This window comes from Siniperca chuatsi, linkage group LG12, assembly GCF_020085105.1.
Source record: "Siniperca chuatsi isolate FFG_IHB_CAS linkage group LG12, ASM2008510v1, whole genome shotgun sequence".
Taxonomy (NCBI): domain Eukaryota; kingdom Metazoa; phylum Chordata; class Actinopteri; order Centrarchiformes; family Sinipercidae; genus Siniperca; species Siniperca chuatsi.
Genome location: NC_058053.1, coordinates 22677021 through 22702307, shown reverse-complemented (window position 1 = coordinate 22702307; position 25287 = coordinate 22677021). Strand labels below are relative to the sequence as shown.

Genomic DNA, 25287 nt, shown 5'->3' with positions numbered 1-25287 from the left:
CTCTCTTCAGACCTCTGTAATGTATTAAATAAAATAATCTGCGAAGGAATAATCATTCTTTGGGTGAACTGGTCACAGCCTGTAAACATATGCAAACCGATGAGGGGTCAAAAGCCAAAAAGATTGGGAACCAGTGACATAAGACGTTCACATTAAGATGGCTAAATCCTGAATGTCAAAAAATGTCAGTTTTCATGTGAGATGGATGGAGGGCCAAAACAGAGAGAGAGAGAGAGAGAGAGAGAGAGAGAGAGAGAGAGAGATGCATTTTCAATTTAAGCTAGCTTAGTGTGTGGATGTAGTCTTAAACACAGACCATAACTTTATTTGGTCCTTATTTCAATGTGGTTAATTACTAAATTTAAAAGATACAGATTTAAAAAAGCATCACTCTTAGCATTTTGGGACCTCTTAGACAGTGAAAATACAGTTATAAAATACATATAATCGAATGCTAGCATAAATGCAAACATATGCACAGAGCTTCAGTGTTTAGAGGGCAGGTCCAAAATATCTACTTCATATCTGCCATCAATATCCTGCAGCCAGACATGTGTTTATAGCACATTTCCAATATCTGAACCACAGCTACATAAACGGCACATTCATGAATATTGATATTTTCTTTTTCTTATCCAGAAGCTTCATTGTTTGTCTGGCTAATGCTCAATGTATGTCATTTGTTTATGAAAGGTGAAATGATGTGCTAATCAATATTTATGAGTGAAACAGGCATAATGGCATTATAAACCAGAAAGGTTGCCACTGACACTTTTATGTCCATGCCAGATGTACCTTGTATCTGTGTATACACACACACACACACACATTCTGTCTGTGCTCTTTACACAGTGGGTCTTTTTGTATTTCCCAGAGCCATGTGCTAGAGAGACACTCAGGTGGCTATCATGAGACACAGTGTTCTCCCAAGCCCTACAGACACACGCACACACACACACACACACACACACACACACACACACACACACACACACACACCATATTATGGTCATCTCATGTGTAAAATTAATGCTAAGATGCAACTATTGTAAAAATCCTGCTTTCCGTGTCCATGTAACAGTGTTTCATACAGTAGCTGCAAATACAGTGTCTTCTCCTCTCAGCAGTTTGAAGGTGCAAAGATTCATCTCTGAGGCCGAATGCCCTTTGAAGTGGTATCTTGCCGTGCAGATACTTTTGGTTTTATGAAAAATAAAGATTACTTAAAATTAAGATTTCTGCCTCCTCCATCCACCACGGGGGATATATCTGGCTCTTTAGCTGATAAATGTTCAACTTTGTTCACAAGTAGTTTGTCTGTCTGGCGTTTGGTGCAGGGCAGGTAGTGTCCAGTGGCTACAGTTGCAGTGCTTTTTCGCTGAAAACAGCTGCCTGCTGTGACTGGAAACAAGGTTAAGGAGAGCAATGAGATTGGACCATACAGTAAATGGGCTGTAAATTAAAACAATGCTGAGGGGACCTGCAGAGTCGGGTGATAATTCTCAGTTGGTTCATCACTATGAGCAACCCCTTTCACATTACACATAGTCATTTAATGCATTGTTAATATAAAAATGTGATTGGAAACCTCTATAGCAACGGCTGTGCGGCTGTTTAATTTAACATTTGTTTTAGCAATGAGGTTTTGACTGTGGTTAGCTTCTTCATTTTAGGGTTAAATGTTTTCCTGTAATTTTAAAATTATTACTTACTTTCCTGGGAATATATAATTCTTTTCCTGGGAAAACTGTGATTTCGAGCCTGATTTTAAACAGACAGAACTATGGATAATTAATCATGATATAGTATTTTTTCAAATTGTATAATGTACAGTAGTAGAACAACAATTCCTCTTACAAGTACACTATCTTTGAGATGGAAAAGGCCAACCTTACAGAATCGTTGGAACCTGTTTTTCAGAATATCCTCTTATCAGTTTTAATATGCCCAAGTGGTTATGTGAGTGCATGATCACCCTTAAAGTGCTGACCTGAGTTTATTACCGGGTGCAACAGCAGAGAAGGAAAATTCATGACATGCAGTCATTTTACTGTGCTGTTTCAGTTGCCTTTTTTGTTGTCTGATGTATTTAGTATTAATGTAAGGCCTATCTTACACCCTGAATCCTTCACCTTGTGAATGCCGCTCTGCACTCTGATTTTGGGAGTGGAGGCCTGCATGATTGAAGTCACTTTGTTGAACTTTGAATGCTTTGTTTCACACTTATTCTAAAAAGTATTTTTTCCACATAGCTGGACTGTAAGCTACTATTTTAACATGAAAAGTGATTGGAAGAAACCGTTGCAGCTGTAGCATCGATCCAGTGAAATCACCATAATAACGTTTGTTCAAGGTTGGACTTGGCTATAACAGTTGTGTGGTTGTGGTTTGTTGAAGGCATCTTTGTTTCAGTACATACAATAGTCCTCAGTACACAAATACAGAGGCACACACAGACGTACAAGCACACATGCTAAAAATCCCTGTTCCAACAGGTTCCACCCCAACACCTAGGGCAACCAATAATATTAAAAGATGAATGAACCTATGGCGTGTGAATAGAACAAGCTGTACAGTTTACTGTGTAAATGTAAAAGTGAAGTCATTATGTAACCCACTACAGTAAATTCTCCTTCAATGTATCACTTGGTGTGCATTTTTAGTAAGTTGTTCTTTCCTGACAGGAAAACCACTGTCTACGGATCAAGATCCTGGGAGACTGCTACTACTGCGTGTCTGGGCTGCCAGAGGCGAGGGCCGACCATGCCCACTGCTGTGTGGAGATGGGTTTGGACATGATAGAGGCCATCTCGTAAGTTGCCCCCTAGGTTAACAGGGCACCACTGGTTAACGTGTGACTGCAATAAAAATTCTGTAACTGCAATTATGTAAAATGGTAACGGAAGCTCTTGTCTCCAGTCTGCTTCAGAGTATGCACAGTAGCGGGACAGTCAGTGGGAAAACTGCTTGATGGGTGAATGGATTTCCAGATGCAGTTTTAGTTATATTTCATGGGAATCATTTAATAGCCATGGGAGTGGTAATAAATAACATCACTTGTTATACAGAAATACTTCTCTGTTATACATCCAAAAACTACTGGTGCTTCCACTCTTTGTCATATCTCAGTTAGCTCCTGTAAATGATCACAAAGCCAAACTGACATCCGATGTAATTGTACTGCTCGGGGGTAGAGGTTACAGTTCAAGGCTCATGGCTGACACATTGATTGTGGTTGTGAAGTATGTGAAATGTCTGTTACTCACTCCCCGAAGGGCCTTCCAGCTCCTGAGTGTTTTTTATTTTTATTTTTGTAGTTTCTAAGCCATCGCAGCTGATCTGCCTCACTCTGCTCTGTTAACATTATCCCCTCTATTAATTCATCCATCCATCGGTCCATTTTCTGCACCCGTTTATGCTGTTTAGAATAGTAAGGGTCTGTATGGGACCTTATCCCAGCATGCACTGGGATAGTACTTAAAGGAAAAGCTCGGCACGTTGAAAAAAATAAGCTTATTCCTTTTTTGCCAAGAGTTAGATGAGAAGATTGATACCACTCTGTCTGTAGAGCAGCTACTGCCAGCATCCGGCCAACTTAGCTTAGCACAAAGACTAGAAACAGGGAAATAGCCAGTCTGGCTGTGTCAAAAACATTTTCCAACATTTTCGAACTTTTCCTTTAAAAGATAGAATTTATTTATCATTTATCAAGCAAAAGTGTCAAACATTTGTAGGTTCCAGCTTGTCAAATGTGAGTATTTACTGCATTTCTTTTTTTAATGCACTTGAAATGGAATATCGTTCAGTTTTAGACTTTTGATGGGATCTGAGTGTATTATTCCACATTTTTTATTGGTGTAACTGTAGCATTTTGTGAAAGCACCACAAACCCCCCAGCTGGTGGAAACATGAGTGTTACAGCACCCAGAAGTTTTCCAAAGCAGATATGAACTCAGAGGTGGTCTTCAGTCAGACCACTGGGTCACAGCGTAGAGATTAGTCCAGTTGCAGAGTTATCTGCGTATTATGCTGTTATCTTATCATAAATACTGCATGGCGGCAGCAAGGGGAAATGTGTTCTTTCCCTGCCTTTGTCCACTCAAGTCATTCGTCTGATCATTAAAGGCTGCTATCAGTCTTGTTGCCGCAAAGCAAGACACCATGGTTGCTTCTATCCGTCCGCAAGATGCATCCAAAACATTCACTTCATGATAATAAGATGATTATTGATTTTCTAATTAAGTCAGATAAATATTCCAGAACCTGTTTAGGCAAAATAAATGTCAATTTTGCTGCTAACTTAGATTTGCTATTAAAGTGTACTTTCACCCAAATCACAACATATTTTCTCACAAGAGCAGGGATATCATTAGCTGCCTAGAAAAAGCACCAACTATGGAAACTCAACAATCAACAAAAACATCTAGTTAGGAAGAAATAACAGTACTAAAAACACTGATTTACCAGTGATCTCTGGTATCTCAGCAGTTAGCATTTATCACCAAAGATGTTGGCAAAATTAGAAACAATAATTTTGCAGATTATTATTTTGTCACTTCAGTCCTTGTCATTCACCATAATTTTTTATGTTTTTTGCAGGCTGGTACGGGAGGTAACTGGGGTGAACGTGAACATGCGAGTGGGCATCCACAGTGGCAGGGTGCACTGTGGGGTGCTGGGACTCAGGAAGTGGCAGTTTGACGTCTGGTCCAATGACGTCACACTAGCCAATCAGATGGAGGCTGGGGGCCAAGCTGGGTATGTCTCTCCAGTAATAGTCAACTTCAAACTAACTACAAACTAGTCCGTTTTGCTGAAACTGTATGTACTTCCTGTAGGGTTGTAGATTTGAATGTACAGTATCTGAATAATGAAGATTTATGTGGGTGTTTGTGTGTGTGTTGATCCCATTTCAGACGTATCCATATCACTAAGGCCACTCTGAATTATCTGAACGGGGACTACGATGTGGAGCAGGGAACAGGGGGAGAAAGAAATGCCTATCTGAAGAAGCACAACATAGAAACCTACCTCATTGTGGGCTGCAGTCAGAAAAGGGTACGGTCCTCATTATTATCTAAAATTGCGAAGGCCAGAGTGCACACATAAAAAGATACACCATATTTAGGGCTTATTATTTTAATTGTTTAATTTAAAGCTGCATTAATTGATTTCTAACCACTAGGGGGCAGAAGAACTCCACAGACACACAGACCTGATGCATTATCACCTTTAAAAGTTGTTATGGCTACTGTGTTAGCAACCATTACACATAAACAAACACAGAGAAACATAATTATCCCATCAGAGTCATGTTTCTGTGCACTTGATGAATATAAGTCCAATATTCACTCTCCTTTTTAGATTTTATTTGGTTTGCATAAAATCCTGAGAAAAATACCTGACTATTTAGCTGCTAGTTTTACTTTCTTCACCAAATAGATGCTAACTCTGTCTGTGCTGGACAGGTAGTGCACAGTGGGTTACTGAGTTAAAGGAGTGAATTAAAAGGTTGGAAAGCTCTAAAAAAAAAAAGCACATTAATTTATTTCAATCATAATATAAGACATTGAATTATCGCAGCTTTAGAAAAAATAATAAAAACTGGAGGACAAACAATAATTGAAAAATAAAAGTAAAACTGGCATTCTTTAAATAACAGTTACAGTGCAAGCCTTCTGGAGTTTCACGATTTTAATGATTTTTTTACTTTTAGGGTCTGATTCACAGCATAAACAGAAACTTTTGCATTTCTTCTAAATTTCTCTTTTCACTTTCACTGTCCTCATCACTGCAGGGCCAAGTTTACTATAAAATATGTTGAAATCATCAACTTTTTGATGATTAGAAACATAGAATCTGTGTAAAATCTATCCATGGCTTTTCAAAAATGTGTGTGTTTTTTGGTTAAAATCATTAAAAACAATGAGCCTTAACCATGTTAGAAATGTGCGCACGACACCATTAACTAGGCAGTATTTTAATTTGAAGCAGAGGGCTGAAGGTACATGTGTATTAAAGCTTGAAACAACACAATGTAACTTTCCAAAAATCCACTGAGACCCCCAATGTGTTGGTGTTGAATTATGCTGAAGCTAAGAACGTGACATTTTCTATACATCATCATAACCAAAACTAAAGTGCTGTTCCTATTCCTGATGGAGCTATCTTTTAATTTACACACAGCCAGTCCATATTGCACATATCATTGTTTATAAACTAGGATCCTGTCCCATACGAACTGTGTTTCGGAGAGGAATGAGTTAATCTCTGATTCACTGCATGAGCCCAAGTTTGTTTATGACTGACTGTTTTTATCAGCTGTCTCTGTCCTCCAGCAGGATCACAAGCTGTGACTATAGATAGCATGTCATGTGAAGTGATATCTTCCTCTCATTTTGCTGCTCATGCTGTGAAACAGAAGGAACATTGTACAGTCTAATTATTTTGGTTATATTTTTCTTTTTGATAAATACACCCTAAAGACAGTATGCAGTTCTAATACCAGATCTGTGCTAAATAAATTAGTTACAGATAGTATCTCTGAAAACCATCTTTTAACACAACACCAGAAGTCGAAATGTATTATTTCTTAAGCATAAAAATACAAACAGAATTACAGGTGGAGGATCCTTTTATTTATTGTTTCTAACAGTAAATTAATGAGATTCTCTTCTGGTGCGTTTTGTAAGAGCCTTACCACCACACATATAACAGCACTATGCAGCTGCTGGCAATCTATGTTTGTTTACTGCTTTGGTTTTGACTGCTTCTACCGGTGGTCACCTGGTTTTGCTGGGGAAAAAAACGTTATTCTTGAGACAAGACGTCGGGAACAGGCTTGTCAATTGTCAAGTGTGAACACCGTTACAGTATGACGACAAAGTAAGACTGATCGTTCAGACTTTCAGCAAATTGTGTCAGTGAATAAGTTAGGACTTGAGCTGAATAATGTGAAGCCAACAATCAACAGATTGAGAATCCAGCTGTGTTTATTATGTACCTTTGCATTACGATTTGCACATGATACAACACAACCATCTGTCTCTTAAAAAGTAGAGATTAGGATGAAAACTGTAGATCAGCTGTTTGCATAACAGAAGAGCTTTACGTCAAGAATAGAGAACAGAGGCAGCAGTATAACTATTGTACTATTTAATTTGTTTCAGTGATATTAAAGGGTCAGATGTTTTTCTTCTTGCCTGTAGTGATGTGTAGTCATGCAGATAGTTTTGGTTTATTCGCCCAGATTAAAAAAAAATCTGCTTCCACCCAAATACAATGGAGGAGAAGAAAATTGAATTTATTTAAAAAATACATTTATAATATTCAACAGTAACTTGCCATTCCAGAAACATTGTCCTGGTTGATCATAAATCCTGCTGTGAGCAGTTTACATTAGAACTACTTTCTACTGCAGAAAAGGTCCCAATTACAGCTGTTGTGGATCATCCTGAGCAACAGGGACAGTGTTTCTGGAAAGACACATTGCTATTGACTTTTTCAAATGTAAATTTTCAAAATCTCTGAGAATCACAAATAAAATGCCATTCCAACTCCATTGGATTGGTGGTCTAATACTGTTGGTCTCTTTTGCATTGGCGCCGTGTTTACACAGGACAAAAAAGGCAGAAGTGTTATATTTTCACCTGTAAGTACAGACAAGAAAGAAAACAAGCAACAAACATACAAAATATTAAAAAAAAGCAATAAACCACCAATAAATAAACTACATAAAGATATGGGATGAAAGCCAAATTTACCTTGAAAGACTATATCATATATATTTTGTGTCAGGTTGTTCCAACTCTTCAGTGAAGCTATATTGTAAGATGCAGGTACAGATATTAAGCCAAATAAATCAGGTGATCCAATTTTAGATCCTGGTGAAGCTTTAAGATTATTCCATCTGAGTGGAGCAAAACTTTTAATTGCTTTTTTTCTCCAATCCTGGTTTTGAAAACCAGGAGTATAAGTCCTGTATTGAAAAAATTACTTAAGTACAAGTACAGAAATATTAAGTAACAGATAAATGTTGAGTAAAAAGTGCAATATTTCCTCCTGAATCTGGTGGAGTAGAAGTACAAAATATATATACTAGAGCCTCACACTTGTACTTCAGTACAGTATTTGAGTAAATGTCCTTAGTTACTTTTCACCACTGGAGTTAGACTGTGCATATAGATCAAATCATCATAGTTTTGTAGAGGCAAGATTGTCAGTTGAACCAGTTGTTGCCAGAGTAAACACGAGAGAGAGATTTTGTGTCTGTAAATAAAGTTTGTCTTTTGTTTAGTTTTTGTGAGTTCTTCAACATGCAATAAATATATTCTAATACCCATTTTTGTATCTTGATTTTCTTACAGAAAGAGGAAAAGGCAATGATAGCCAAAATTAACCGACAGAGGACCAGTTCTGTCACCCACAACAGTGGCCACTGGACTGACCGTCCGTTCTACAACCATCTGGGCGGCAACCAGGTCTCCAAGGAGATGAAGAGGATGGTGAGGAAAATTTAAAAAGTGGTCGTTGTTATTTTAAAAGTGTCCTGACCCTCTGCTTTGTAGAGCTGCTATTATGCGTGTTGGTGTTATTAGAGTGCCACAGCCAGGTGACTCTCCTGCCAATATCTCGTCTCAGCTCTCATTTGGTGATGAAGCCAACACATTGTTAATACCCATAATCCTTTGATATGCAGTCCTGATAAGCAGCGCCTCTCACACCTCACCTCAGCTCTGAGAGGCTCTCAGAGCACTCAGGGAGACAGCAGCAACATGTGGGCGGCTGCGATGAAGCAGGTACCACAACACATTGTCTGTCCACTGCTGCCAGTTAAGCGGGGGGGGGGGGGGATAGACCCCCCATCCTCTAAACTTCAACCTCTCCTGGCCTGAATTTGATGTGGAGGAAAAGCTTCAAATGTAGCAGCAGCAGAGTGATGTAACCATATCAAGATTCATTTTTATTTATGTACTGTAGCACTCCCTGCTGAGCCAACCATACAAACAGTGACTCACTCATTGAATGGATGCACCCACACCTCACACACACACACACACACACACACACAGAGAGAATTGATTTTTTTTTCTTCATATCGGTCCACCCACCTCTCTCCGTGAATCTATTATAGGGAAGAATGTGAGGAAGCCCAGGCAACATGCACAGTTCTGAATAAGTTTTACTTTGACATTGCTGTTTAACACACAGCGTACAGAGCCCCCAGGGGGGTCACATGGTAGATTACATTTTTGAACTGGAAATCCTCCATACTAACTAAATGAAAGCACACGTTAAAGGGGAACTCCACCATTTATTCACATTATGATCAGTTTTCTCTACTACTTCTACTACTGAGTACTAATCAGCTTGTGAAAACAAGATGTTTTCTGTGGTCTCATCAGGGTTATGTCAGCTTGGGTTTGGAGACCATATTTATAACAGAAAGCCTGCGTTACAATCTGTAACCTAGTCCAGCTCCACCTCTAGGTCCAGCCACACCCCAAGTTTGCAGATGCAATTCTGACAGAAATTAGACACTTCAGGAACGAGGTGATCGATGGCTTCGAGAGGACACATAATCTACAATATCTGGTTTGGAGCTGAGGCAGATAACAGCGTTGGGGCAGTGGAGGACAGGGGCGCGCACAGGCCGACAGAGGGACCGTCAGTTGCAAGACAGGTGTGAGAATTCATGAGAAGAAATAACCTACGGGTGTACGGTATGCCAGAGGGATCTGAGGCCGGAGATACAGTTGAGTGGATGGAAGGCACCGATCACTGCAGCAGAGACCAGAGGAGTGAGAGCACCCCAATGCGCCCGGAGATCATTCGCGATGAAGTTTCTCAGCTTTCAGAACAAGCAAAGTGTGCTGACCAAGGCGCGACGCTGGCTGCATTTTCTACCTCACATCATTTAGACCCACCAAAATCAAATCCTTAACATAGGCAACCCGCCAGCTCTGGTGTAAAAAAAAAAAAAAAAAATTAACAGATTAACTGGAGTTTGAATTAACTGGTGATATTCCCCTGCGGGAGGACGTGGTTGCGATGGCGATCTAAGGACTCGTCTTTTAAAAAAATCCCTCACAAAAATGCCTCCAGAAGTTACTGTAATGTATATTTATGTGTATTCTGTTGAATCTAGTTTCTACATCATTTTCCTACACATAGATTCACAGGGGTCTCCAACCTGCAAATTAGTTTAAAGCGTTGACTATACTGAATGACTGTGTTGATGCCTGTCCAAAACACTGCAAATGTCAATAAATCATCCAAATGTTCATGTTGTTGGTCTTATCAAAGTGCGGTGCGCCCAGATTAACTTGTGATATAAAATCTTACCATCGATCATCAATACAGTATTCAGCATCCAAATTAGACACGACTGTCAACTCTCATTTTGCAAATAGGGACAGAAATTGGATAATTGTTATGCATAGGTATGAAAACTAAAATCAGTAGGGATGGTTTACTCTACTATATAAGTTTGGTTAACATGTCACAACTTTGTGGGTTTTTGAGTAGGTTGGACAGTGATTAGACAGTGCTAATCTTGTGACAGTCACATTGGTAAACGCTTCACAATAATAAAATCTGAATGCATGTAAAATGTGAGTGAATTGTGGTATTATATATTGTAACCATACAATATAAATCTTTACAATATATACTAGAAATACTGGCTGTATTTTCTACCTTGCATCTTCTACCTTACTAACGCACTGATGGGTGAAGAGTGGGGAGGCTGCGGAGAGCGTGGATGGACTGTTGTGCTCACACAGTTTTTTTTAAGGGTCCTAGCATGTCCGCCTCTAGCTTGCCCCCTTTTCTTTGCTCCCGATTGAAATTTTTTTCCCGGAGCAAGATCCCCCGCTTTAAAATTGTCCTCCTGGCCTCTTTCTTCTTTCCATTTGCGGACCTTCTCTCGGCTTTTTATTTATTTATTTTTTACATTTTCTTTTACTTTTTAGTCCTGCTTTTGTAGGCCTTCAGATGGCCTTCAGATGTCTCCTCTTGAAGAAGCAGGCTGTTGACTTTAACTTCTGTTCCTCTGTGACCTGCCACAAATCACAGTTAGAAAGTAGAGGACATAGATGGAAAATTAAACTTTTTATATATATATTTGTTTTTTTAATTTTTTTAAAAACTTTTTTTAAAGATGAGAACATTAGACAATCTTACTTGGGCACCTCCGAGGGATACCTCGCCTCTCTACCGACATCAAATAGTACGGGCTGTATTTTGTAGTCAGCTGCTTTCCAAAGGCCAAACATGGTGGATTGAAGAAAATGGTCCCAACTTTTGGGATGATCAGCCACCAGTTTGTTTAGGGACATCAAGATGCAGAATTCAAATACAGGCAGGAGAGTTTATATGTAAAATAAAGCTGCTCTGCTAGGAACAGCAAAACAACACATTATTCTATGAGAGCTGGAATTGATTCAAGTATAGAAAAGAAAATATACCTCTGTATCATGCCATTCAGTGTTTCTACAAGGCCATTGGTCTGTGGATGGTTGGGAGAGCAGAGGCTTCTTTCAATGCCCAGCATCTCACACAAGCCATAGTTCACCTTAAAATGATCAGGTGGACAAACATGAAATGAGTCAGTACAGCAGTAGGGGTAGGGGAAAATGGGAAAATGAGCTATGTTGAAGGTGACAGTGTACGTTTGAATGTTTTACAAACCTGATCCTGAATTTGAAAATTAGTTTAAAAAAACTGTTTCCACATCTCAGGGGGAAAAAACCACCGTGATGTGATGCCAAACTAATTTACAATTGACCTTTTTGACATTAAAAACAGAAACACTACAGCTAAAACTGCTCAGCATAAAAATACTCACAACACAGGCTTATCTCCTGTCGTCCTGGCTGAGTACTTTCAATTACTAGTCCTGACATCATGTCAGCGGCTGTGGTGTTTTTTCTTCGATCAGACAAGCATGTCACCAAAGTGTCTGTGTGTTCTTTACGCTCTGACTCACAGAGCTCTTTCAAAGTTTGCAGAAACATTAACGCTTCTCACATCAACTTTATTTGCCACAGTTCAGCCTTTCTTCACCCTCACCCTCTATTTTCCTCCTGCCTATCACTCTCTCTCTATCTCTGTACTGCTCATTAATCACCCGGCAAGCTCTGAAGATAAAGCAAGTTGTAGAGACAGAGTTGGAGAGAGTGTGGAGTCAAAGACGCACAGAGGGCATGAGAGAGAATTTTTATATAAATGGGAGGGAGGGAGGGGTGTTATGGATGGGTATTCTCTCTTGTTCTGTCTATCCATAGATGGAGCTGAGCCGTGGACTGTGAATAACTTAACTTATTGGCTTCATCACCAATAACTTAATAACTTAACTTCAACTGCTCTCATATGTTGAAAAAGATGAAAAGAGTGGAATAGGCAGGAATGTCTGTATTTTAGTTTCTACTCGGCTAATAACTCTTGATAATCGAACAAATGTTTTAGTTGTCTGACCAACTAAAACAAGGTATTTGAAGACATCACCTTGGACTCTAAGAAATTTAAACTTTTTACTATTTTCTGACATTTTTATAGATTGATTCATCAAGAAAATAATCCACAGATTAAGCTTTCCATGTAGAAGCCAGCTGTGCTCCTTCAGCATTGACTTTAATGTGTTTATCCAGAAGAGGGAGGCAGAGAGATGCATTAGCTCGCTTCATTGTAATACAGTTAGATGTGGACATGGATTACTGAACAGGTCTACCGGGCACAGGCACGGGGTCAGGGGGCCCCAAAGCCTCTTTATGAAGATAACATTTCTTAATGGAAAGTCACAGAGCTCAGTTCAAAGTAGAGATGTCCTGATCATATTTTTAAATCTGTTTCCCTTCATATTACAGCTGCATACTGAGGCCACAGTAACATTTCATTAAGAAATGAAATGTTTCATCCAGTAAGATTAGTAAAGCTACTTAAATCAGAACTGCAAAATAGCACCGCTTTAAGAAAATAGAATCGGCATCTCAGGCTTTCTTTGATGGTTTCCTGTAATATTCTGTATATAGTGTGCTGTAGTGTTTACTACAATACAGTGTCAGTGTGGATCTACTGTCAGTAGTTTTGTTAATGGGATAATTAGGGTTAAAGTGAAAAAGTGAGCTCAGTCTGGTTCGAAAAGGGTAAAAAATAGTTCCCCGGTGTTGCTGTCAGACTGACTGAACACTAGAAGTTGTCATTTACATCTAATTGTCTTTTTTTTTTTCTTTTCTGTCCCGCAGGGCTTTGAAGACCCCAAAGACAAGTGAGTAGTGACTGTATCTCAACATTATTGTGTCTTCCCTCTCATCCTGCTCTGTTATCCTTTTGTCTGTTTGCCATGCATCTGGACTTGCTCTTACAGAAGGCAGAGATCATGAAAAAAGAACTGAAAAAGAAGAATCAACGGGCCACGCTGAAATCAATAACAAACATGAGCCCTGAAAGGAAATGTAATTGGCACTGTTAATGTCATTCCGGTTAGAGATCAATCTTAGATCAGATTACACTGAAGGAGAATTTAAACTGTATGAACAAGTCCACAGGATCTGACGACACCTTTGTTTTCTTTACAAAGTACATTTGCTGTGAGCTTACTTTGTGAACTCACATACACTAATGCTACTAAAAAAACATTAGTGGAAAACACATTAACATCAGTAGTAATGAAATGTTATGAGAGACTTAATGCGGTTGCTGCTTATGGCTGATGTAAACACTCCATTTGCTTACAAGCATAAACAAAGCACAGATGGTAACATCAAATCATTGTGCACCTGGCTACTGAGCACCTAGAGGATGCTATAATGCCTGTACTGTACAAAATGCACCTGCAGATTTTTAGTTCAGCTTTGAAATTCTTGCAGATACATTTTTAATACAAATACTAAAAAAAAATTGTCTCTCTTTCCTGATGTAGCAGAGTCTGTTAAGTCCTTTCAGAAGTCAGGTCTGCAGGCTTGTATAAGCTCACCTGATAAACATCAAAACATCAAGCACTCCAGGAAAACACAGGGTAGACAAAATAACATAAACACCTGATGAAAAAGTAATTCAATCGATATTGCGAAGGCCCAGAATCATTATCCTAAAGCCCCTGTAAACTTGTTTTTTCAAGAAGCATAGTCCAGCTGAGTCTGTGAGTGGTTAAATCTTAATGAATATGTAAGGATGCTTTTCTGAACCAACTTTTATTGTTGCTTGTCATGAATATTTAATGTTAGGGTGGGTTCACACATAAAGGTCCAGTCTCTGAATCGAACCAATGCGAGGATGATACATTGTTTCAATTTCGAACCACTCCAGAGTTCACTTGACAGCGGTCCGAGACCACCCCTTCGAGGCGGACCAGAGAGCGGTTGTTTGGCCCGCTAGTTCGAGTCCGGCATTCACACCGACCCAAATGAACCGCACTAAGGGGGTGAACGCTTCAGGGTTCGGTTCAACCGGACTAAACAAGACTGGTGTGAACCCGCCCTTAGAGAGAAATACTTAAGATTAGAAACCAAGTTTTCAGGGGCTTTAAAAGAAAAGAATCACTTTGCAAAGACTACTTCATATCTGGGTCATTTAAGCTTCACTGAGCAGTATTCAGTGTGATGAGCAGTATTGTCATGATTTTTGACACTATTAGTGTTGACAAATAAAGTAATTTTGCAGCTTTTGTGACCGATGCAACCACAAATTTGGGCACGACGTACTTTGTCATCTTGTGTTGCTATGGAAACCCAGATATGAAAGTCATGATTGCCACGCAGGTTTTATAGCCGGTAACTGCTGCTAATTGCCATTCAACTTAATATGATCCACCTCTTTAGCAGCGTTTGTAATTGTGATACAGTTCATTCTGAGTTTTAAGTCCTTTACATCATTTTGTCAAAATTCAAAGATGATATCACCTAAGTCTACCACTGTCAGATAGAGATGTTCATAAAGTGGTGCAGTGAATGTCTCATCCAGAATATAAAAAAGACAGAGGAGGGGATGTTTAACCCAAAGTCAGTCAGTGATCAAAGAACTCTTCTCCTCCCAAACAAACTGTTCTGTATCTGTGAGTTTGTTCTGACATCACACTGAGCCGGAGCGTCCACGCTGACAGCCTCTGCTCCGGGCTTCAGCACAGATCCTACTTTTTATGCAGACAGCTTTTGGAGCTGACAGGAAGTACATGCTGCGTTTTTATCATGCTCTACTAGAAAGTATCACTAGATACAATATCACAGTTTAGTTTGGAAATATGTCTGTACAACTGAGTGGTCTGGAGCAGTCAGAGGCTGGTTGTCAGCAGGCACACATTTAGTCCATTTATGAGGAGTTAGGGATTAGAGTGACTCAGAAAATAATCTCTGACCAATATCATACCCTGAATGTTAACCACGACTGTAGGCAGACAATTCAGGAGTGGAAACTGCCTCTTAAGATGCTACAAAAATCTTCTTTTCCACTATATTAAGGCCTTAATTGCCAAGGATTAAGACTTTATTTAGGGGCACCCCCATAGCTTGGGGGTTAAGAGGCCAACTGTGAGCCGCAATGTTCCCAGTTCCAGTCTGGCCTGGGATGTTTGTTGCATCTCTCTCTCTCACTCATTTCCTGTCATTTCTCTACTTTCTATAATTAAGGCTTAAAATGCTTAAAAAGACTTAAAACTAAAAGACTTATATAATATCTGTAGGGATATCTGCATTGTGGATAGGACTATTATTTCCGATGTTTGTCTTTCAAATAATTCCCCATTTTTCTCTTTGTATTACTAAAAAATTCTCTTAGTTGTCCTCATCACAAGAAAACCTTATTTATTGTAAACTGTGGTGATCAGTGTTGTCATGCATCAGGAAACACAACAGCTTTTGGGTTCATCGGGACATAAAATCTAGATGGACTTTCACCCAGATTTTTTAACCGATTTAAAACCAATCTGCTCCCTGTAAGAAGTCTGGGTATTTTATGGCAAAAAATGTGATAAATAACAAAAACAATGGGCCTTAAAGATTAATATTATTTATGTTGTGCTATTAATGTTGTTTCTTTGTTGTTTTGTATTGTAACCTGTCAGTTAAAGCCACTATATGTAGAATCTATGTATGTGTAGAATTATTATTTAATTATAATATCTTTCAAATTATTTCTTGTTTGTAGAAAAATTAGATCATTCTGGTAAAAATTTGGTGCCCTTCATCGCAGTGTCCCCAGGTGCATGCTTAAAACAACCACTGGAGGGCACCAAAGTTGAACATTTTCCATTTTTCTACATTCAACAGTAGCCACAACACCACAGAGTTCAAGCCAAATTTCCCCCCCAAAAAATGCACCTTATCTAAACTAACATGACAAAACGTTTAAAGATCCCCTCCAGACATGTTCTGAAACATAGAAAAATACTCTGCTTTGAATAATAATTTGTGTCTGTTGGGATTTTTCTTCAAAAAAGTTCGTAAAATTACATCTATCCCTTCTCCCTATTATTATAACAGCAAAGTATCAAATGACAATGTGAAAACAATGTGACAATGTGAAAGGGGTCGCACGTAATGATGAACAGAGAATTATCACCTGAATCTGCAGCTCCACTCAGCTTTACGGAGGTTTGTAGCGAGTTTCAGCTCATTGTTTAGCTGCTCAGCCCGTAACTTCACTGTTCACTGGTTGGTTCACTCTCACCGCTCTCATAGCATCATTTTCAGCCGCAGCAGGCAGTTGTTTTCAGTGACAAAGCTCTAAAACTCACTGTACACTACCTGCTCAGCACCAAACAACAGACAGACGCAGGTAGAGACTAGCTGGTGAACATAGTGGAGCATTTAGCAGCTAAAGAGCCAGATATTTCCCTCAGTAGTTGGTAGAGACCAAAAACAGAGCTAAATGAGACATTCATCAGGTGGCCAGAAACACAACTCCAAATGAAAGATAACGTTGCTCTGTATCTGCTGGATGTGTAAGTAAGCAACTGTTTGCTAACAAGTTCGCTATATCAACTTAAAAAGTCATCATATGTCAATGTTGTCTTTACATCTTGTTTCTGCTGCCCCCAAGTGGCCAAAAAAATCAGTTACTGCAGTTTTATTTCAGAAGTTTTACTATCAAACACAAGATGCCTCCTATTTCACTGTAAAGTCCATTCTCAGCTTATGTGCATTGAAGTTTCCACATTACACTTGTGTAAGTTGGATATTGGACCATGATTGGCTAAGCACAGAGAAATGTTCCTCCTTCAGCAGATGCATTTGAAAACAGCCTTCTAGTGTCAAACTCTGCATATACAGCCTCACACACTAGCATAATCACTGTGATCACAGTAGCATGGCAATCTCCATCAGCCGATTAGTGCTTGTCAACAAGGCTGGAGAAATGTCAATGTAAGTGACACTTTGCATATTCTGTGATTAGTCCAGGATGAACTGGCTCATCCGAGTCTTTTGGTATTGAGGAGAGTGATGGTGTTTTAGGTCAATTGCTTCTTTTCACTTTGCATATGATTAGCTAAATGTTACTGCACCTCAGGGTAGGTTGTTAGGGTGACCATACAACAATTAGAGATGATTTGAAGTTCTTCCTACCTTGTGAAACGGAAATCAGCTGCTCTGTAGCAGGTATTCAGAGTTTTTCTTAGCAGAAGCTGAGTAGAATAAATTTAGCTGCAGTAGAATTTGAAGAGCCTTTTCAGTAGTCCTAAGATGTAAATGTCACCTGGTCTCATCTTGTGTTATTTAGGCATTTCATTTTCAGAAACACGCAGGAAAATCTAAACCCAGAGGACGAGGTGGACGAGTTCCTGGGCCGGGCCATCGACGCACGCAGCATCGACCGCCTGCGCTCCGAACACGTCAAGAAGTTCCTGCTCACCTTCAGAGAGCCTGACCTGGAGAAAAAGGTTAGGATGTACACACACACACATAGTGACACACACTGCCAATATAGCAGCAAATAATTGGCCGTGACAAGCAATCTTCCCTGTGCAAAAAGCTCTTTCCTGCTCACTCTTTTCTGTCCCTTGAGGAAGTCAGTCAAAGCCAAGTATAACAGAAAAAGGGAGGAACTGGGATTTAAAGGGCGAAGAGATGGCTACTAAAGGAAAGAGGTAGTAAACTGCTTCAGACAGTGAAGGACAGCCTGAGAAGAAAGGTTAGTGCTTGGGTCTTTGCAAAAGAGTTTAGGGAAAACGGGAAAGGAGTTGAGTCCTGTTTTCAAGTTTCAATCACTTACTTTCTTCCTGTCATGGTATAAGTGTTAAGAAGTGAAGACTTAGAGCAGAGGGACTTTTTGTGAGCCTCCAGCTTTCTGTGGATGAGATCATCTCTGTCTCAGTCTTCAGTGCCTGGACCCTCACTTCTCTACCTGACGACAACAACAATAATACACAGCTCGCTTCATTCCAGCAACAATATGCAGAGCTGTTTTTAAGACTTATGGGGCAAGTCTATCATGTTCCAAAGTACATTTTTGATTAAATAAAACAACCTTGTTTTAAGTTCTGTGACAATGTTTTTTGTTTTTTTTTGGTTTTTACTGTACAGCAACCATATAGTTAATCATTATCTGCGGCTTATATGTCGGCCAGGTAGTAATAAGAAATTACAGTACTGAAATGCCAAAGATATGAGTAATTTTGGTCAATGTATAACCAGTGTCACCAGTACATCGTTTGTAAAGTTGTTGTTTTTTGGTTCAACTGTAAATTGTCGACCTCACTACATATTGTGGTCCCAGTTCTTTAATAACCAAATTCTAAAAATCCTCATTAAAAGTGTCATAAAACAAATTTTAGCTGCTACATTTTTATTGGATATTTTATTAACTCTCAAATATCAATATCGGCCTCAAAAACCCAGTATCATTCTGGCTTTAGTCTCACGTCCTTGAATCCAAATCAAGTCTGAAGTCATCGTAAGCAAATTGTTATTCAGGTCTCTCAGGTCTGAATGCTGACCGTTGAAAGAACAGCGATTTGAACATTTTCCTTTCAAACGTGTGTTAACTGTTTTTTGTTTTTTTTATATAACTGAGACCAAGCCTTTCAATGCATGAAAGGCATGTCCAGTCCTATTTACTTTTTTATTGTTTTGGGATTTTACCAGCTCGATACTTGTGACCTTAAAGTTTTTGCTTTCTAGTCTCAAGTCAGATCTCAAAGGAGTCAAGTCTCGAGTATAAACAAAATATCCCAGATTTTGAGAAACATTTTGTGAGGAAAAAGTTATTTCAAGTTTAAAGCCAAACATCAAGAATACAGTCCAAACATTCACAAGAAAAGTCAAAAGTCCAGTCTCACAGCAGTCAAGTCCATGTCAAGTGTAAAGTTCCAGTTTTTGTGACTTATGTCTGATTTGAATGTCAAGAGTACAGTTCTGCTACATGTATACGTTGTGGGAAAGTATTGAATCCAAAACATACTTAACAAAACAACTGACTTAATCAAGTCAGAATTAGTTTTTTGTTTTATATTTTTGCCTTTTTTTTATTTTAGTTTGCTTTCAGAGGGACAGAAAGGAAGAAAAGTGTGTTGTCACATATTAAAATGCTGTTTCCTTCTCCTCTTCTTCTCCTCCTGCAGTACTCCAAACAGGTGGACTCCAGGTTCGGTGCTTACGTGGCCTGCGCCTCCCTCGTCTTCCTCTTCATCTGCTTCATCCAGATCGTCATTGTGCCACCGTGAGTCGACACTTTGAAATACTACAGAGTAGACTTTAGGAAATGTTTTATTCTTCATCCCCTCACTGAAATATGCCACCATTACCATCTCAGATTTTTATGATTAAAAAATGGGATGACAGTAATTTGGCTCATCTCACACACTTCTGTCATTACTGTAATTTTACCAACAGCAGGCCTAACAGAGACAGATGCTAAAATCATCCATGTGTCCCCTTTATGCTAACACTAGCATCCAATATTATGAGTAATGTGTATTACCTCAAAAGTCAGAAAATGAGAACTTGTAACAACTCCAATTAAATATTAAATGATAAATGGCAGAGGCTGGGTGTTTTGTAGTGGATTGGTAAAATGTACATGTAATATTACAATTTTTCATTTACATAGAAAGTGAGTGTAGCAGGTGAGACAGTTCACAGCTAAAAATCACTGCACAGGAGATGAAGAGGCTGCAGGACTGTAGACAGGAAACAGTTTGGACAATGCAGCCAGAATCAATTAAGTTTTAATTATACATTTAAAATGTATGACTCTGTAAACCATATAATAACAAAACATAAACGTGTATCACTAAAACATAAGGCACCTGTACAGATGAATAGTGGGCCTCTTGCATTATGGAAATGCAAGAGGCCCACTATTCATCAGCAATAATGTGTATTAAAGTGTTAAATTGGTCAACCAGGGAGACATGTATAATGATTTTGTTGTTTTGTTCTCATTACTTTTTTAGGTTTATATTTTGTATCAATGGTACAATAAATAAATAAATAAATAAATAATTTATTATTGCTTTATACATCTGTAATAAGTTAGTTGGTGGTTTAACAATTCATTGAAGGGGTTCGTCCTGATGAATTAAAGTATAATTCTGCTTTACCACAAGTCTTTTGTGGTTTTGACCATCATTTCTATCGGTTATGAAAACATCATACTCACTTTAGTAATTGATGAGATCTGGTAATATTGCTACATTGCTACCAAAAAGTCAAATAGGGCAAGACACACGAATAGTCAGATCATAGATGCAGAATTAATTTTTTTCCCTGGGGGCCTGAAATGTGAATGTATTTATAAAGCGTACAAACTGCTATATACTAGCTGCAGCGCCAGTTAAGTCAAACAGTCATTTTGCAAGATGATGATGTGCTTTACACTATACAAAACCATTATGTAGTCAAAACCTGTAGGGGACTGTCACCAAAAAAAGTTTAAAAATATAAAGCTGGACACTGGTTTAGCTCACAGTTAAAACTCACTACTTTGACACTGTTCAGTTCTCTATTTATTTTAAGTGGACAACATTACTATTCTCCCATCGTGGTCACCACACTTTATGGTTTCCCCTTCGGAGCTCACTATTACTCGTGGCTGCCCGATTCTTGAGCACCCATGTAATTCACTCCTGTGAGTCAGATAATCAGACAGGTCATAAACAAGCTGACAGTTAAGTCACATTATCCAAAGCACTGTATTTGGACGTAAAACTGAACTGTGTGTATGCATATACGGTAAGTATAGTAGGCCAAAGTTGAAACTGAAAGTCAATTTGTGAACTTTGATGGATGTTTACAAGGGAAAAGGGATGAACAGATAAAAGGGATTTGTTTACAACCTGTCTGATCAGCTCACCACTTGTACTTTGATGCAATCACTATACAATGTTATTATTACAGTAGGAATGATGGGTGAAACTCCTAATCTCTAAAAGACCTTGCTGGATTAAAAGCAATAAATAAATAAAAGTTATGCTGGAGGAGGATAAACGCCCCTTAAAGGGATTTTTTACAATCTGGCAATCCAAAGATTTTCCTTAATAATTTCTTATAACTAACCTATTAAGCATTAATAAATGTTTATTAACACTGATAAATCCATTAGTTACATAATAAGGTAGTCAAATATCCTTTATAAACAATGTCTTAGTAGAAAGTGCTACGACTTATGTTAGTCTTATATTAAAAATGAATGACATTCTCTTTAACACGTCAGCTGTGGCCAGTCTTTCCAAGCGTTCGGTGTTTGCCTTTAATCTTTGCAGTCTCACAAATCCTGCACATTGCTTTGGTCCTTACAGTATCTATTGCAAGTCGTCTGTAGCCATACAACCAGAATTATAAAAAAACGAAGAAGTCATTTTCATAACACAAAAAGCTGAATAGATGAGTTATAAAAGAGAATATTAAATCAAAATCAGTGTAATTGCAGCCGAGCCGCAGCCAGATTCAAAAAGCTGTGGCAGAATTTGTCTCGAGGCAAACCCTCCTCTATTTTTTTTATCTCTCCTGCACTCAGACTTTTCTCCCTGCCCATCTCTCATTATTGATCTTCTTTAGCCTGTCTCTTTATTAACCTTTCTCCTTGATCCTCTCATCTCACCACTCCCCTTTTGTCTTTTATTCCTGTCTTTACCTCTCAGCCATCCTCAGACACTCTCCTTCCTCGTCCCCTCACCACCTCTTCTCTCTCGCTGTTTAATCTGTTTTAATCATTTTCACTGTAGTCACACTTTCTCTCCTCTGCTTACTGTGGTCTAGTCTGCTATTATCATTTCCAGTCATGCCCACACACACATAATGCCTACTTCCATATTATTTATACTGACACAAGGTCAAAGACAATAAAGAGAAGCAGATGTTGCTGCCCACAGTATTACCTTTGAAACCATAACACAGACAGTGTATTAGAGAAACAAACAGTAAACCATAAAATGCAGCCAGAAATAAACATTATATGTAATGACATCCTAACTGTGTCGTCTGCAGCTCCAGTCTGATGATCGGCTTCTTCATCACCTGTCTCATTATCCTGACGGCTGTCATGTTTGTCTCAACTGTGTACTGCTGTTTTGGGGTGAGTAGTCTCTGCTTGTGATGAATGAAATTGCCAAATGAACTTGACGCCTCGTGCAGATCTAACACATTAGTCTTTTCTTGAGTGATAAGAGATAGAAGTGATTTTACAAGGATGCAGTTTTGTAGAATATTTATCTAAAAAATCATCGAGCAGAGACGGAGTGGTTCTATGTTTATATGGAACTTCAGTATCAGACATCACAGAGACAAATCTGTTCAATGTCTTATCAGGCTGCGGTTCTAGAAATTTAAACATAATCTGCTCTTGACCTCATAGCAAGTCCTTTCAGATGTGAAGTTTTTAACTAAATTCCTTTATGCAAAGTTCAGATGTCACCATTCGACTCCACTTTGAAAACTACAACTTTAAAAATATCATATAGAGATTGTGATTTAAAAATACACATCACTCCCTTCTCCTAAATAAACAGAGCCCATTTTGGATGTGAGATTTGTGTATGCCAGTCTGTCAAGTTTTTGTGAGTATTTCGGTGTGTATCTATAGTATCAGCTGAGATGATCGGTCCATTGTAGGCCATTATTGACATTATGCTTCTGGTATTTGTAACACAGTACATTACAGAGCTATTCACTTCACACCAGTTTTGACTTTAAGGGTGCCGTCACATTAGTGTGAGGATCTGAGAATAATTGCTCCGTCTCCCATTCACTTCAATAGAAGGTGGTATGACTGACAAATTCAAGAATGCGTTTATTTTGGTGTGATCTCTCTGTCGGATCCAGAAGACTTGCAGGTCAGAGTGTACCTTTGTTCAATTTTGTACTATGAATTTTTGTCTCTCACTTTGTCTCACTCTTATAGACTGTTAACAGTCTGATGACAGGGTGATGACACCAAAGAGCAGATCTCACCTGACAAACCTCAGGAGGCTTTTTAGCTGCGACCAGCAGCTCTACAGCTCACTCTGTCGGTTGTTCGTCATTCATTCGTTCGGACGGACGGTTGGTCCACAAACTTTTCCCCACCCTTTGGCGGCCACAGTTTTTACCCTAGGAGGCTGAAATTTGCCATGGAGGTCAAGTGTTTGTGAGGTTGTGTGTGGGTGTGAATACATGAACGTGTGGATGCATGTGCGTACATGGCCACAGCTATTGCGAATTTGCCCTTGTTTCTATCCATTTCCTGCTTTCACCGCCTGCTGACAGGTCATGAGGAACGTAAGAGATTTATAAAGAGAAAAGTGGAGCTGCTGTTGGTGGTTTTCACTGATGAGTCATAGTTCTGTTTTGGAGGAAAAAAAATCTCTTCCACTTGTACATCTACTGAACTTGCAGAGAGGATTTTTGCTGTCAGTTACCAATGGTAACGTAGAAACTGATGTATTTAGGGATTTATGTATTTAGTGAAAATTAGCAACGTTAGGTGAAAAATAAATCAAAGCAAATGAAAATAAATATTCATTGACTGAATTCTTCTCTTGCTTTTCTATCTTACCCTCTGTACCCATCACTCACTCCGTCGCTCTGTCTGTCCTCTTGTTTTTCCCGTGCTCCCAGCTCTTCCCAGTCCCTCTGCAGACTCTTTCTAAGAGGATAGTGCAGTCCAGACTGAACAGCACTCTGGTGGGCGTCTTCACCATCATCATCGTCTTTCTTTCTGCTTTCATCAATATTGTGAGTTCTCACTCAACAGAATTCCCAAAAGAGTAATAATTTTCTCCTCATAAGACAATTTTAAAAGCACTCAGCATTTTGTAATCTTACTGAAAAACAACTCACATTTCATAAAAACATATTTTGATTATTCTGATTCTCCTCTGACATGTCCTTTCTGACCTTTGACCTTGTTCAGTTCACCTGCAGCAGCAGCGACCTGCGGAGCTGCATCAAGGTGGAGCTTAACATCAGCCTGGACAGTGTGAACATCTGCCACGCCCGCCTCCTCAACTACAGCCTGGACACACAACACAGCCCCTGTGGAGACGACGCCCTCATCTGCAGCTTTCCTGAGGTACAGGTGTGCCTTTGTTCTGTGTGTGTGTGTGTGTGTGTGTGTGTGTGTGTGTTTTGCTTGCATAGTGTGATTTCTGATTAAAAATACCTTTATAGGGCAAGAAAAAGAACATAGTTTATCCTATGGTTTATTTCAACAACAGGCAAATTTAGAGGTACCATGAACAGATGCAACCAAGAGTAAGGAGGCAAACGAAGCAAAACAGATCCAAGTTTACTGCAGTTGGTGGAAACTGTGGCTTTTAAAAAGTTCAACTCAGATGAGCAACAAATTTGTCTGAAGCAGTAAAGCCAATACGTTTTAAGCATTTCTGCAGGAAAAATCACCGGTGTGTGTGTATATATATATGTGACAAATTATGCTGATCAAATATATCTGTTACAAATGTTTAGGCAGCCTCATTCACCAGAGAAGACTTTAGTGCTGCTGCAAGTGTGGCACAGAAGCATAAAATGCCAGCAGAACAGATCAAGAAATTTAACTTTTACATTCTCTAATCATAGATGTAGCTTCCTGCTGTATCCAGTGGTGTAATCAAATCAGCTTGCATGGCATTGTGCCAAAATATGCTGCATATTCTACCAGTCAAGCAGTCAAATTCATGGGTAAAATGAGGCAATTGTTTTGAACATCAGGCAAGAAACAACACAGTGTGGCTATAAAGTAATACCTCAAGTACCTTGTTGCTTTTAGAACAATACGCCATTGCAATAAAAACAACAAAAATGTTCAATCCGTTATAGTGAAGCACTTGTGTTTGTATATTTTAAGATTCCAATGTGATACAAGTGATACAATGCTGAA

General features: G+C 39.0%; 1 protein-coding gene across 1 annotated transcript in view; it reads left to right on the top strand.

Moving 5' to 3' along the window:
• Window positions 1-25287, top strand: part of adcy5 (adenylate cyclase 5) — a 92158-nt gene that overhangs the window by 58267 nt on the left and 8604 nt on the right. The window contains exons 5-14 of the mRNA XM_044215761.1: window positions 2685-2812; window positions 4600-4758; window positions 4917-5058; window positions 8367-8504; window positions 13245-13267; window positions 17713-17872; window positions 19553-19650; window positions 22419-22506; window positions 24027-24143; window positions 24322-24480. Coding sequence (XP_044071696.1) covers window positions 2685-2812; window positions 4600-4758; window positions 4917-5058; window positions 8367-8504; window positions 13245-13267; window positions 17713-17872; window positions 19553-19650; window positions 22419-22506; window positions 24027-24143; window positions 24322-24480 — 1212 coding nt within the window. The remainder of the gene's footprint in view (window positions 1-2684; window positions 2813-4599; window positions 4759-4916; window positions 5059-8366; window positions 8505-13244; window positions 13268-17712; window positions 17873-19552; window positions 19651-22418; window positions 22507-24026; window positions 24144-24321; window positions 24481-25287) is intronic.